The sequence below is a fragment of the Solanum tuberosum genome, unplaced genomic scaffold, assembly GCF_000226075.1.
Source record: "Solanum tuberosum cultivar DM 1-3 516 R44 unplaced genomic scaffold, SolTub_3.0 scf00336, whole genome shotgun sequence".
NCBI classification, from domain to species: Eukaryota; Viridiplantae; Streptophyta; class Magnoliopsida; order Solanales; family Solanaceae; genus Solanum; species Solanum tuberosum.
In genome coordinates, this window is record NW_006239257.1 from 581,051 (window position 1) to 597,462 (window position 16,412).

The 16,412-nt window shown below is 34.6% G+C and overlaps 2 protein-coding genes across 7 annotated transcripts in view; both read right to left on the reverse strand.

Annotated features, from left to right (window-relative positions):
* The window catches only part of LOC102591964 (heparan-alpha-glucosaminide N-acetyltransferase-like), a 66,745-nt gene that overhangs the window by 28,881 nt on the left and 21,452 nt on the right, over positions 1–16,412 (reverse strand). For 4 of the 6 annotated variants that reach the window (XM_015315026.1, XM_015315029.1, XM_015315027.1 and 1 more), the window contains exons 1-4: positions 5,539–5,665; positions 4,660–4,743; positions 4,407–4,488; positions 253–351 (exon numbers count right to left, since the gene is read on the reverse strand). The gene's annotated coding sequence lies outside the window, so the exon portion shown is untranslated. Of the gene's footprint in view, positions 102–252; positions 352–4,406; positions 4,489–4,659; positions 4,744–5,538; positions 5,666–16,412 lie in introns of those variants that run through there. The other 2 variants (XM_006360840.2, XM_015315025.1) reach the window with 2 other exon arrangements.
* On the reverse strand, positions 12,363–16,329 carry LOC107057664 (SKP1-like protein 1B). Its single transcript, XM_015315030.1, has 2 exons — positions 16,020–16,329; positions 12,363–12,637 (listed from the first exon to the last, which is right to left on the reverse strand). The coding sequence occupies exons 1-2, from the start codon at positions 16,296–16,298 to the stop codon at positions 12,467–12,469; spliced, it is 450 nt and encodes a 149-aa protein (XP_015170516.1). The 5' UTR covers positions 16,299–16,329; the 3' UTR covers positions 12,363–12,466.

Here is a 16,412-nt window from a genome sequence, read left to right on the forward strand (position 1 = left end):
CTTACAGGCTAAGGCTCGAACAAGGGGCACAAGTGAAAGCAGTCTTTAGAAGTCTAACTAAGAAAGACTTCCGAACCACTTAGGAAGGATAAGAAACATACCTACAAAGCAAAAAAGTCATTGGAGGCAATGCGACGACACTCATCTCAACTGGCAATGCTACTGAAACTGAAACTACACTTATCTTGTAGCTAATCTAGTCATCTCATACCATGGTAGCAAAAAAGCTAAAAAACATAATATCAGAGTTACCTGCAAAATTCCCATCCATTGTATTCTTTCAATATCTACACCATAGGTTAGACCAGTTATTCCATGCAAGTAACCCCTTGAAACGAAACAAATGTGGAACTGGAATCACAATTGTCCAACAACATCAAGTTTAGATATCTCATACAAGAAAATGATATACCATGAACAAAATCAGAAGACAACAGTAGTGTTGGAATCTCGTAAATACTCTAGGATCTTGTAATATAGTATAACTTGATTTACTCCTGAAATTATGTATTTTGATTCTCTTTTCTGTTTCTTAGAATATAAACACTTAGATATTTCAACCTCAATGGCTTGAAGGAATAATTAAGTTGATGTTCTCTCAATTCTCTTTTCATTTGTCTTACTTTCGAACATGATATCAGGGCCAGTGTAAAACTTAATCTTCTGTGCAACTACCAGCGGAGAAGAAACTCCTGTCACTGTGCATCATTCCAGTGACTCTGCAACAATTATTCAAAATTTGGAGGCATTGAGCCTCAACCAATACCATCACTGTGTTTGGAACCCTTCGGCAAACCAACCCCAAAAAACCCATTATCATCAAACTATTCACGTGTTGTCACACGCCGGGAAGAAGTTTGTTTTTCCGGCGAGATTAACCCATGTGTCGGTGAGTGCGAGGGATTCCAGCTACTTTCTGGTGACATTCATTCTTCCGTGTAACTAGCCTCCTCAACTCGACATCACCCATCCAAGTTCACGGCTTTCTGACAACTTACCAACTAGGCAGTCCACTTTTCTGGCGAGTACTGATACATGATTTACATAGGGGAGATAAGGGATAGAATTCCTTAGGGATGACATGCAAGCATCTCAGTTGGTTATGTTAGTTAGGAGTTTTTGAATACACTAAGGGTGGGAAAGTTTGTTAGTGGCAGTTGGCCTCAGCCAAGTTAGATCTGATCCAAGTACAGCTATCTCGAGAAGTAATCCTCTATTGATTGATCATAAATACATTTATATTTTTCTCAATTGCAATCCTCTATTTCTATATTTCTCTTCCCTCATTTGGCTCAATTACATTTCACTTGAATTCCTCTGGAGGTTTCCTGTTTTAGCTTAGAATTCTCGAGCTTCCAGTTGAGCTCCTGCAATTCTGTTAACAGTGGTATCAGAGTTATTGAATCCTTGACATCAATAGCGAAGGGAAATACTAAGGCAAATGGAGAACCAACCAGTGGAACCCCTACTTCAACGATAGGGGAATTGCGTGAGATGATGGAGAATATGATAGCAGAAATTGGAGATTTAGTAGGTAAAGTTTCATCTCTGAAAAAATTGGATCAAACAGTACTTGAATTGAAGAATCAATTAGCAGCTTCTAGGGAGACTCGAAGGAATAAAACCCCATTGGAACAAGAGTTAGGTCCTTCCCGAAATAGCTATTAAGAAGAAAGAATACAAAGGGAGAGAGAAAAGAGTCCTAACAGTTACAATTCTCACCATTCAAATTTCACTCAATGGTCAAGAATGGAGTTCTTGCAATTTAATGGAAAAGATCTGAGGTCATGGTTGTTCAAGATCGAAGAATAGGCACCTCATTGAGACGCTTGTTCCCTATTCATACACTATCATAATTTGTTGCATTCAGGGATGCAGTTCTCATATTCTATTATCTTATTAATCGTATGCCATCCTCAACAATCCAGAATATTATGTCTTCTTTCTCTACCTCCTCGTGTCTCTGATAGCACGTGGTTTGTTCATAACCTTACCCCAAAAACAATAAGTTAGTTCCTTGTGCCCTTAAATGTGAATTTCTAGGTTACTAGAGGGCACAAAAGGGATATCGATGCTAATCGCCTGATCTTCGGCAGTTCACCAATGCCTTATGTTTGTTAATGTTAATTTCATTGAAACCCAGCTATTCTTCACAAATCCAGGTGATCGCTTAGACATTTCTGAGGTTGTTAGTAGTTCTATCTTTTGGAGATTCAATCACTATCTTCCCTTTCATCATCACCTACAACTCCAATTCCCTTACCTATAGCTCCAGTTCTATCACCTAAAACTCCAGTTCAACTTTCAAACTTCTACAACTCCACCACTCTTGATTTATCATCACCTTCAATGTCCAACATCACATACAAATGATTCACATCTTATAATGAATCCTTTGCCTACTAGGACTTGTCTTTCCCTAGTCCACTAATTGCATTCCAAAAGGCTATCCAATCCACACTCGTAATCCCAATTCCCATTATACTTGTTTGAGCTATCATCATTTATTAACTTCATTACGCCTTCGTGTGATATTTGTCCTCTATTTATATCCCTAAGTCCACAGGTGAAGGGCTATGTCATCCCCAATGGCGATAGGCTATGATTAAAGAGATGTATTCTTGACACGCTAGTGGTACTTGGAAGTTTATTCCTCTACCTCTAGATGAATCTATTGTTGGTTGTCGGTGGTTGTATGCAGTCAAATTGGTTGACTTTAAGACCCATAGATACTCTTATTGACCTGATTATAAAATTTCTACCACAAAGAGAAGCCCTTTAGTAATCCTGAAAGGTATAGGTAGCTAATCGGTAAGTTGGACTATCTCACAGATACTTGACCTAACGTTGCTTTTCCTGCGAGTGTTGTAGATCAGTTTATGGAATCTCCATGTGATAGTCACTGGGATGCAGTTGTTCATATTGTTCAATGCATAAAATCATAGCAAAAAATTGCTTTATGAGGATAGAGGTCATGAGAAGATTGTTGGATACACAGATGCCGATTGGGTATGATCACCTTTTCATAGGCGATGTTTAGATATTGTGTTTTGGTAGGAGGTAATGTGGTGGAATCTTAGTGCAGAAGTTGAATACCGCGCAATGGTTGGGGCAACTTGCAAACTAATTGGATTAAGCAGTTGGTCAAAGAACTGAAGTTTGGAGAAATTAGTCAGATGGATTTTGTGTGCAATAACCAAGCTACTCTTCGTATTGCATCAAGTCTGATGTTTAATGAGAGAATGAAACATATTGAGATCAATTGTCACTTCAACAACGACAACAACAACAAGTGAAATCCCACAAGATGGGTAAGGGAAGGTAGAGTGTATGCAAACCTTATTTCTTCCTCCACGGGTTGTTTCCAAAAGACCCTCGGTTTTAGAGAAAAAACAACTCTTGGGAGACATTATCACAAAATTCGTGAGTCAAATGTTCAACTTATAGATATTTTCACCAAGTCCCTCGTATTAGCTACATTTGTAACAAGCTTGGTATATTGATTTATATGAACCAACTTGAGGGGGAGTATTGGAATCTCGTAGATATTCTACAGTATTTCTCGGATCTTGTAAATGTTGCACATCTTGATTTACTCCTATACGTGTGTAATTTGATTCTCTTTTCCTTTCTTAGAATATGTACACTTAGTTATTTAAACCCCAATGGTTCGAGGGAATAATCAGTTTCTCTCAATTCTCTTTCGTTTGTCTTACTTCCTAATAAGAAGAAAAGGTCATCAAGAGCAAAGCAGGAAAGCCAAAGCATAGAAAATCCAACAATTTGTGTCCTAGCTAAATACATATGTTAGAAGATGTATTGTATTATGTTACTTGGTACTGTCAAATCTTCAATTTTGACTATTTTCTGCTGATGCTTTTCCTCTCAGGAATTAAACTACAGTACCTTCACGCTCAACATTGTCTTCTCGTTGAGCCTAACCTACCTGTAAATTTACATTTCTTGTTGCTTAAACATCTCTCTTTCTTCATGTTGTTTGCTGTCCATTGTGGAAGGCCTTTAAACTTACCTGGTTTATTTAACTAACTGAAGTTAGCCGAGATCGAGAGCTTTCTTTACATGCAGCTCCTAGATTGTATAGAAGCTGATGGACCAAGGCTTAAAATACCAGACAGAGACGAGCTAGCTGGTCTTTTAAATGTTGCAAGTTCTCAAGAAGAAAAACGTTCCATCATTGAACTTCGTTTTAATTGTAAAAACTGGAGCAATATCCTATCTAGTATACCACAAAATTAAAACAGACTCGTTTGTTGCAATGTATGAGGTATAGAAGATCCATTTCAAAAGTTATATATACAGGCTTATAGTTGCAGAATATTGTTAAGCGGTTGATATCAGTAGTGAGCCGTAACATTAATTTGAGAAATGCCAGCACACAAAATTACCTTGAAGGAAAATGCCAAGGATAAAAAGTTTCAAGGTCCTAATCACAAATTTCAAGGTTGCCCCAGTTCTGTCTAAAACTATCTGCAGTTTTGAAAGAGGAAAAGGTTCAGAAAATGCTAAGAGCAACAACCACCTGGTGACAGGCATGATCTTACTAAGATGATTTAATTATAAATTGACAGTACATAGAGGAAACTCCTTATTTACAATTGCCATGGAAACTCCAACAACAAAGAGGAAGAAAGGCATTACAAAGTCTGCCAAGCGGACATCATTCCATGGGGAGTGAGCATTGCTGGGATAAATAGAACCAGCGTAATCCACAAGCATCATAAGCTGAAAGCAGCAAACAAATTAAAATCATAAGCTGTAAATCGGTTCCTACAAACGAGAAGGAAAAGAGAAGAAATCTATCTTAATATAAATGCGCACAGGGAGAGTTATCAGAATCATCGATAAAGAAACAAAGCAATCAATCCAAACCTTAAAGCAAGGTGTTAAGTAATTAAAGAAGCATCTTTACAATGGACTTTGAGAATTGTCATCTATAGGTACAGATGCAAGTAAGTTTAGTTGTTATGAGCACGAATAAAACGATCTAAAGGGTTCTGAAACTTAAGAGAGGTGGCCATATCTTCTTTGTGAATGTGGTTTCGAGGTTTGATTTTAAATATTGCTTTGAGATAAGATACTTGGGTTAACACTTTTCTCTAGAACCAGGGGAGCATGAGTTAAAAAGGGGATCAAAATATCCCTAGCTTTCTACTAAATTTCTCTACCATTTTCTTCTCTCCATTTTGGCCAATATGAGTTCGTTCATCTTGTACTATCAAGTTTAGGGAAAAAGAAAACAAAAATTCATTTTTCTGTATTTCATAGTTTTCTGGATAGGTTAACAATCAGAAAAACAAAGAGAAGTTGTGGACTAAACCAACTCCAGGTTCCGATATTCACGAGAGCATAAATAAAAAGGAAAATTCTTCAATCTTCCTAACATGCATACAGCTGATCGACAGCTTCGTCAAAATTTCAAATTGCAGAAATTCTTCTAAAAGTTGGCTATTCTAGGCGGAATCTTAATCTGTTATCTCATCAGTAAACAAAATCTAGGTAGAAATTAAATTTGCTTACAAAAACGCAGAGGCCTCGAAAGACATCGAGAGAAACAAACACGGGAAGAAGGTGTAGTAGTTTTCCTTAGAGTTGCTTCACTTTCACGCTCAGCTAGCACCGCTTCCCCGCCGTTGTTGCCAGGGGCGGCTCTAATAAATCGGTGATCGAATGAAGACCTTAAATTTGAATATATATTTTTTATGAAGTTTATTATAGTCAATTATTTGATTTTTCTTGAGACATAGTATTCATAATTTGTCAAATTTTTATTACTTCTTTGCTCTTTTATAAAAAGTTTTTATTTTCTACAAATAATACTCGATATTTTAAAAAAAAAATACTTATATCCTATTTTTATTTTTTTAAAATGAGGCCCCTTAAATTTTGGGGCCTAAGGCAATTGCTTTTTTTGCAAAGCTATAGAGCCGCCCCCTAGTTGTTGCTCCCTAATAACGGCTCATTTTCTGCCATTTCTGAGCTCTCAACTCAACTCTCCGTAAAGCAGCATGCGACTTTAAAAACATGAACTCCGAAACTTTAATATTAAATTACTATAATATCCCTAATTAAAAATAATCAATTTGTTTTATTTATTAATTTAATAATATTAAAAGTAAATACCTTTTCACATTAAAGCGTTGTGACTTTTTTGATGGGTTGTGACTTTTTTGACGGGTTGTGACTTTTTCGAAGAGTTGTGATTTTTCCAAAGAGTTGTGACTTTTCCAAAGGGTTGTGCCTTTTTCGAAAGGTTGTAACTTTTCTGATAAGGCACAATTAACACCTATTCATACTATAATTTGTAAGCTATAAAAAGACGGTTTCCTCTCACTTTTAAACTACAATTTTTTTTAAGTTTTCTATTTTTCTTCTTCCTAAAAAATGTCAAGGGCTATTTGGAACAGTTGATTAAGTTAAAAATTCAACGAAATTCAAGCTACCACATAAGAAAGAGTCCGTGAACAAATTGTAGCAAATCATTCATCAATTCACACTCATATTTTTCCTTACGATTTTCATGAGTTAATAGTGATGAAAAGTTGTGGGAAAGACAATAATAATAAACATATGTGAAAAAAGTCACATGATTTGGGTAAGATATTTCTTCTTTATTTTTTCATTTTTTATTCTTTCATGCTCAAACAAAGTTGTTTCTTTCTAATTTTACTAAAACAACGGGCATCAACATAGTCCATTGAATTATTAGTGTTGATGTTATATCCACTGTTTCAAAAATAGATTTTCACTTTTACTTATAATATGATAATATAATCATGTTAATAATTATATTATTTTTTAATACATATGTAAGTAAAAATGAACGGAGAAAGTAACGTGTTGGTGGGAAGATATTTCAATCAAATGGAACACTATAGTGAATGTAGCATGGGCATATATTTTTGTCTTCCTTCTTCATCTGCTATGTATTGTTCCATATGTTTTTTCTTTTTTATATTTTTATTGAGTATGCAATTTTTTAAGTATGAATTTTCTGTTATTTTGTGCTCATTTTAATTTTAGAAAATGTTACATCACAAGATATACTCCTTGATAGCTATATAAAAATAGATAAGAAAATAGTGATTGGTCATAAAATATTCTTAAATCAAATTAAGGATTCTATAAATAACACTTTAAATTTTATTCATCAATTAATTTTTATTATTGAAAAAGGTAAATATTTTATATCATGATAAAACTTCTATAAGATACTAGATACTTTCATTAGACAACAACTATATATATGTATGCGGAAGAAATAATGAAAAGACTACAATTTTACAAAGATAATGTAGAAACTTAATGAAATGAAATATTTTTCACCAAAGGTGATGTTCATATATTAAATTTAAATTATGCTACTAAAATGTATATATATATATATATATATATAACAAAGTGTTGGTCAAGCTAAATATTTGACATACACTCAAGCCTCTATTTAACCATCATTCGTTATAACAACAAAGTACTTTTTTTTTTGTAAAATTACCTCTCTATAATAGGCTTACTCAAATATTAATTGAGCAATAATATTTTATAAAAAATAAATTACGTATAAAGATAAAATATTGAAATATTTATGGTAATCCTTATTAGTGTCATGCACATACTAAATTTCAAGTATATTTATGGTAATCCTTATTAGTGTCAGGCACATACTAAATTTCAAGTGTGAATTTTTAAGAGAATAATTATACTTAAATGGTGTCCATCATTTATATTCATAACCACAAGAAAAAAGGCTATTGATATTTTTTAAAAAATAAAAAATTGTTGGTTAGATTTGTTTACAAAATTGAGTGAAATAAAAATAAGGTGGAATGACCTGAGAGACCCTTGTACTTGGTTCTATTTGTCAATTGAACCCTTATACTCACGAATTTGCCAACTGAACCCTTAAACTTACTAAAACACAATATTTTAAACACATTTGACCATTGACCGAACTTATGTGGCACTAATATTGCTGAGATGGAAAAATATTTGACTGCACGTGCCTTAAAGCGAGTGAATATATATTTTTTATATTAAAAATCATAAAAAAATAATTTAAATTAAAAATCATAAAAAAATAATTTAAATTAAAAAAGAGAAAAAGTCAACCCATCAATCCCCTATCCCATCCCACTCCCTCGCCTGCAACTTTCTTCTTCCTTCAGCCCCCCACCCCCACACTCCCACTTCAGTCCAAATCACATTTGGGTCAGTCCATTAAGTTGACAAGACGAGCCCAACTCATGTTCTTGATGCCCAAGGACCAAAATTGCTTGGACAAAAATACCCCTAAAACCCTAGCTCAAGCCTATATAAAGAGGTCTTCATAAGACCAGAAGGGAGGAGGAAAAAAAGAAGAAGACACATAGAAATACATAGAGAATCCTTGCTCTTCAGTGGTGATCTGCAAGTCTTCCGCATAGAAAGAAGTCTTCGCTCCAAGTGTTGAGCCGCAAGTACAAGTAAGTCTTTGCTCCAAAAGTTGAGCCGCAAGTATTACATCAAATCAAGAACATCATTGAAGAGAAGAATCAGGGGATTACATATCTTTTCTTAAAGATTTTATAAAGATTGTAACCTTCGCATAATACAAATATTGTTGTGTGCTTGCTATTTTTCTTTCCTGTTTGCTGTATTTCAAGATTGAAACTTTAGACGCTTACACTCTTATCTCAACCATTTTAGTTTCTTTAATTTTAAAATTCAAAATTCTTCTCTATGTATCTTGGTCGATTTACACACTTCTAAAATCTAGGTTTTCGAATCTTGTTTGTGAAAGATTGAAGTTTAGATAATTTTGAAATCTTGAAGAGTAATGATGTATATTGAAAAGTTGAAAAACTTTATGAAGAAGCTTGAAGAATAACAAATGGGTTTTGTGAATTTATGAAATTAATTCAAAATTATGAAGAAAAAATTATTGGGGTTTGTGTTGGTAAGCTTTTAGTGTAAAAAAAATTCATGTTAAATAGGAAGAATTGGACCAATTTGACATGAATTTAGTGCTCAATTATGAGCAAATATGAAGAACATGATACTGAAAATTTTAATGTGCAAACTTTTTTTTATTTTTTTAGTCTTTTAATTTCTTATGTGGCATTTAAAAATGACATGGAATTCTACAAAATGACGTGGAATTCCATGTGTAAGCGGTTGTGCTACACTCACACACATAGAATAAGAAATGGGTTTAAAGTATTGCGTTTTAGTGAGTTTAAGGGTTCAATTGACAAAGTCGTGAGTATAAGGGTCCAACTGACAAACAAAGCCAAGTATAAGGGTCTTCCAGGTCATTCTGCCTAAAACTAATACTACTAAAGAAATGTCACTTTCTCACCATATTTAAATTCTGAATGTATTTTGAAATGTTTAAATGATAACTGGTCAATATGATCTCAAAATACAAGTAACTCTATGACAATATGCATTAATCATTTAAAAACATTGGTCCTATGTTCTTTCAATTATAATTATTTGCTAAAAATATTAATTTAGTAATATTAATTCTATTTTACAACATCGTATACTATATATGCGATACACACGTGCAACGCACGTGCCGTGAAACTAGTATATATACTTTCTCTATTCCAATTTATGTGACACTTTTCATTTTTCGAGAGTCAAACAGTTTAAGTTTGACCGAAAATTTGAACATAAAATCTTCAATTTTTAAAAAATCTATAAAAAATTTACGGTAAAAAATAGACTTATTTGAATCTCGAAATCCGAAAAGTGCCACATAAAATGGGACGGAGGGGAGTATTGAAGATGGAGAAAAAGAGAAGTTTATGCTTTGTTTGATGCGTTTGCGACAAGAACCGAGTATGAGGGTGGGGCCAATTAGTTGACCAATACTATTCAATATATTTATTTATTTTTCAATTTTTTTCAACTCGGGTAAATCATAACCTTTGTTATAGTCTCGGACCTTTCGATAAACACTTTGTGATAACCTGTTCATCTGTGCAATATCAACCACATAGGAGATATAAATTTTATTAAACAAGCCTCGTGAAACGAGCTCATAACTGCATAACAAATGAATGTTGGATTCAATGGTAGCCTCTCCCTCAATATCATTCAATAATAAATGGTAGCGACAATATCTTTTTCTTTCACTTTCCTTTTCTTCACACTTCCGTCTACTGCCTGTGTCCGAACTAAACAAGCTGATAACCTTTCTCTTTAAGTAAAGCACTCACCAAACAATCAACATCTTGTTTGTTTGTTGTGTCAAATGGACGGATTGAGCTTAAATTTAAAAGGTTAAAATGGATTGAATTAAAATTTATGTTGGATCATGACGTATTCAAATTTATTTTGGACTAAACTGGACTAAAAATTGAATGAATCATGACCCACTCATTTTGGTTTTGAATTGCTTAATCTAAACAATATTGACATACTTATGTAATTCATAAAAAGAAAAGAGAAAAAAAGCTCAAAAATTATAGACCCAAAACTTGACTTGAAATTCGAGACTTAAGACTCAGGCCAAGAGAGACGATCACACCCAAAAATTGAGACACAAAACCCAACCCTGACATGGAATCCGAAATCCAACACCAATCCCGATTTGGAATTTGAGATCCGAACATGACCCGAACCCAACCCAATACCTGATATTAACCCGAGATCCATCTAGACCCCGACCTTAACCTGGGACTCGAGACCCAAAATCTAACCCCGATTTGAAACTCGAGATCTAGTTCCAACCTTGACCTGGAACCCAAGACTCGATTCGTTCCGAGATTTGATCCTGTGCGAAATGATAAAAAATATTTGGGAAAATGTTTGAATGAGTTAAATTTACATAGTTTTAAATTGTCTAAAGCTCAACTCATAAAAATCTGGGTGAGTTGGGCAAGCTCTTTGTTTTTGGACTCAATTTAACACCCTAGTCTTTTTTTGTTTGTTAAACATTCACTATGCAATTAGCCATGGAAGAATTATAAAATAGAGAATCAAACTGATGAACAAGCTGAAAGTTCAATTTGCCAAATAATGTTCCAAAATTTCCATATCTCTCTTAAAACAAAAGTTTTCTCAAGGGAAAACAAAACATGTTATACTTGATCTTATATCTTTGATTAAATAAAAGACACTTCAATCCTAATCCAACAATTTGATTAATGCCTCATCCAAAACACTTGACAAGGACGGATTTCTTGTCCGAAAGGTTATCATGGTTTGCTTTATTTTTCCTTCTTCCTCTCCATTTTCTCTGTTTGGTGTATTAATTCCTTTCTTCTTTGTTTATGTATTAGCAACATATTTCTGCCGAAATCGATCTCTTATAACCATTTATAATTTTATGATTATAATTTTAAATAGAAGAAAATGACCATCACTCACCGAACTACATAGGCGAAATTGTAAATGCACGGATATGTTGAAATAGAATAAACAAAAGAACTTGGGCACTGCATCTGTTCAACAGGCAAGTCCTGTAGATGAAGTCACTTTGAACTTTATCAAAAACATGCATCTTATACCTTTTAAGAAGTAGCTGTAGTGATCCTCAAGCTATTTGGTTTTTAGGCAATCACCATCATGTGGTGGTATCTATGCACAAATTCAACTATCACTTTCACAAGCTGAAGGTAGCACGGAAAACAGAAACATAAGTCATGAAAAGAACAGAATGAGGCTACAGGAATACAAGGTCTCACCAATCATCCTGCCACAACAGCTAACATTGCTCAGATCCGACTGAAACAAACACATGTCATGGAAACAATCACATAATAAGAACAGGGAAACATAAGATCTAACAAATCATCCTGCCACACCCAAGTATAGTTGTGCAGCCACCTAATGAGGAGATAAGACCAGAGAAGAAATTTTCGTGAATCAGATTTGAAGATATAACTACACAAATACAACTCTTATCTATTGGTTCTTCTCATAATGCACTACTCATTGGCCCAAGACCGTCACACTATATCGCCACCAAAGTGGACTTCTCCATCTTAGTCACGCTCAAACTCTCAACTGAGTGTCTAAAGCGGGATTCAAGGTAAGAACCTACAAGCCCCCTAGACCATTATGTGCCTTAAAATACAATGCCCATGTAAGACTAGTAACAACAGGCAACATACACTCCTAGTCTAACATCCTTCTGTGACAGAAAACAGCACAACCAAACCGTTGCAGTAAGAATAAAGAAGCTAAATGCACCAGTGAGGATAAACACAAGAAACAATATGAATTTCCAAAAATAGATCAACGAAAATGGACATCAGCTACCAACATGATTTTATCTTCAATTTTTACTTAGAACACAACAAACCATGGCATAACAGAGCAAAAGAGGTTCAACTGAAAAGCCAGAAGGTCCCAGAAACAACAGTCACACACTTACTAATATAAGTTATTCATAGCATCTACTAAAGTATATTGCAGATATATCATCACATATGGACGCTTAGCAGACTCATATTCACTAGACTGCCCAAGCATTCTCCCTCCTGACTTCTTCCTCTTCCTCAGGAGTGAAGTCATTCTCAATGTTGAAAGTTTTACGAATCTCTTCAGGGGTCTTCCCTTTGATCATGTCAGCAACTGTCTGACATGTCAGGTCAAGCAGGCTCTTTATGTTTAAGTAGTTGGCAGCCTGTAAAGAGATGAGGCAAATGATTTAATGCAACAACAATAGATACATAACCTCTATACAAGCTCTCAACAACAACATACCAAGTGAAATCCCACAAAGTAGTGTCTGGGAGGGTAGAGTGTACGCAGTCCTTACCAATACCTCGGAGAGGTAGAGAGGATGGTTCCGAAAGACCCTCTGTTCAAGCAACTCCAAGCAGTAATAAAACAAAAAAATACAAGTGGAGAAACATGGCAACGAATAACAAAGCAGTAACAATTAACCGTAACAACACCCGCAGGGTGATATCACTAAAACACAGTAAACCTTAAATACAAGCTCTCAACAGAAAAAGGGAGGGTCCATTGTAAATCATTAAATGCTAATAGCAATAACTAAAAAGAAATGGAAACCAATAAGTAAGCCCAGTAACAGCAGTATGCAAAATTTAACAGTTAAAAAACACATTCAACAATTGTAAGCCACTCTATAGATTCAAAATGCCCAGGCAAGAACTCAGGAGGTGGAACAGAGAGGCATATCAGACATGTAAACAAAATGTGCTGCAAACATGTCCATATAGCATTTATTTCTTAAAAAAAATAGGCAATAAACTAAAGTATGACTACATGTTCGAAATGTAAAATATATGCTTCACTCTAATTTTACAATTACAAGCATGTTTTAGTTTTATTTTCAATTTTAGTGTTACAGAAAATCTTCTTAGTTCTTACCCAATGTTTTAGAATGAGCCACTATAGTACTATACTGTTGTACTAAGCAATAGAAAGTTCACTAGACCATGACAAAGGGAAATGTTTTTTGCCAAATATAACAGACTAATAGAACTATAGAAGTAGTAGTCTAACGCCATTTCATTACTTCAAACAACTACAACCAACTGCGATATATTGTATACTACAACAAAACGATTACACATAGAAATGTCATTGGAGACAAATACGGAATGGACATAGAACAAATGATCTAGTTTGGGACTGAAACATAATTGATTGATTAATTTATTCGTGACCACCCTAATAAACTCAATGTATATTACCAATGAAGCTTAAACATGAGTAAACTAGAGCAGAAACTCGGTCTATGGAAGAGGAAGCAAACAAAAGCCAAGTAGATAGGCAATGGTAGACGGAAGTAAAAGTTGAATTGACAAACTACCATAGATCCAGAAAATAAACAAAAACAACCAAAAAATTACCAAACTCATCACAGAAAACTAATAATCTTCTGGTTAATTTTATATGGAAGGGTGCTTGACAGGGAATGGAGTTTAATAAAGAAAAAAAAAGTTCTAACACATAGAAAAGTACTTTTTAGTTAGAACATGTGATCTAAACATGTCATGACATTATCAGAGCCTATAAGAGCATGAGACTAATGGTAAATAGAAAATTAAAGAACTTCCAAATATAGAAACGTTCATTCTTTATGGTTTAGATATTGTTCTTTTCTTTTTCTTAAATGGCTTATTTGCTACTACTTTGATATGCTTTTACTAGAGCCAAGGGTCTTCCGGAAAAAAACCTCTCTACCTTCACAAGGTAGGGGGTAAGGTCCCAGACCCCCCACTTGTGGAATTACACATGGTATATTGTACATATTCGTGAGTTTAATAATTTACACAGTTCTACCAACAAGAAGTCATCTTTTTGGAATAGAATAATAAACAAAGACTATTGAGATCAATAATACACACAACTACCAACAAGGAACAAACAGAAATGAAGGAAAACAATCAAGCCAAAAAAGCACTTCATCCGTTCCCAGTTATATGACACTTTTTTTTTATGACCGTGGTGTCTGGGCTAGCTTTCACGCACCTCGACAAATTCCATGGGATACCCCACCAGCAACAGGTACCGGGTATCTCTGTCACCAAGACTAGGACAGATGGGAAAAATCACCTAGTATTTTGTCTCCACTGAAAATTGAACCTAAGACCCCATGGTTCTTACCTATTTCATTGACCACTAGGCCACACCCTATAAGAGTATGTCACAAAGGGTAAGTGGAAAAGTTAAAGAACTTCCAAATATAAAAATGCTCATTCTTTTTGGTTTTGGTACTGCATCTTTTCTTTTTCTAAAATAGCTTATTTGTTCCTGCTTTAATATGTTTTACTAGAGCCGAAGGTCTTTGGGAAACTACCCATCTATCTTCACAAGGTAGGAGGTAAGGTCCCACACCCCACTTGTGCAATTACACATGGTATGTTGTACATATTAACAAGTAAAATCATAGTTTTAATAATTTACACAATTCTACCAATAAGAAGTAATCTTTTTGGAATAGACAAATAAACAAAGATTGTTGAAATTAATAATATACACAACTACCAACAAGGAACAAATAGAAATGAAGGAAAACAATCTAGCCAAAAAACCACTTCATCATTTCTTAGTTATATGACATATTTTTTTATGACTGTGGTGTCTTGGCTGGCTTTTACACACCTCAACTAATTCCACGAGATACTTGTCATCTCCCACCAGCAACAGGTACCAAGTAACTCTATCACCAAATGGTTCTCAACCCATTCATTAACTATTAGGACACACCCTACAAGAGCATGTCCCTAAGGGTAAATGGAAAAGTTAAAGAACTTCCAAATATAAAAATGTTCATTCTTTTTGATTTTGATACTACTCTTTTTTTTTTCTAAAATGGTTTATTTGTTCATGCTTTAATATGTTATACTAGAGCCGAGGGTCTTTGGGAAACAACCCCTCTACCTTCACAAGGTAGGAACTTGTGGAATTACACATGGTATGTTGTACATATTAACAAATAAAATCGTGGATTTAATAATTTACAAAGTTCTACCAACAAGAAGACATCTTTATAGAATAGACTAATAAACAAAAGACTGTTGAGATTAATAATATACTCAACTACCAACAAGGAATAAGCAGAAATGAAGATAAAACAATCAAGCCAAAAAAGCACTTCATCAGTTCTGAATGTGGTGTCTGGGCCAACTTTCACGCACTTCGACTAATTCCACGGGATACATGTCACCTCCTACCAGTAACAAGTACTAAGTGACTTTGTCACGAGGTTCAGACAGAGGAGGAACAATCACCTAGTGTTTTTTGTCTCCACAGGACATCATAACCCAATATCTCATGGTTCTCAACCACTTCATTAACCAACAAGCCACACCCTTAGCTGCTATATGACACTTCTATAGGAGTCAAATATTTTATTCGACTATAATTTTGGAATATAAAAAAGTTAATGACTTTTGCCTCTTTCTAGTTGTTTAGATAAATTAATTAAAGAATAAACAATCACACACACCAATAATTGAACAATCCCACCGACAATCAAAAACATATAGGAATCAATTAAGATACACATAAAGATTTAAAATGATCCAAACCAGCATGAGGTTGAAAAGGGTGCTCTGATCAACTTTGACGAATTCAGCATCAAAAGTCTTAAGATCCTCTTTAGCGGTCTTATCTTCAGCTTTAGGAACCTCCACATGGCGCTTGCAGTATTCGATGACCTTGGCTAAGATCTTGCCAGTCACGTTGTGTAGAGGGATGCTGGTGTTAGCACAGTCATCCTCTATCAAATGTTTAATTGTCTCCGATTCTAGCGCCACCGCCTCATCAACCTCAAAGGTCTCTCCGTCAAAGCTCCTCAAACTGATCATCTTTGAAGGAGAATTATGAACCGATCAACAAACCCTAATTGTAGGCTAGAGAGACGAAAAAGAGGCAAGAGTGAGAAAACCTTGTAGGATTTGCTACTTATATTACTTTTATTT

Coding starts and splice junctions, on each gene's coding strand:
- LOC107057664 (XM_015315030.1), bottom strand. CDS start 16,298: ATGATCAGTTTGAGGAGCTTTGACGGAGAGACCTTTGAGGTTGATGAG. Junction 12,638..16,019: donor CCCTTTTCAACCTCATGCTG/GTTTGGATCATT, acceptor ATCTCTTTACAG/GCTGCCAACTACTTAAACAT.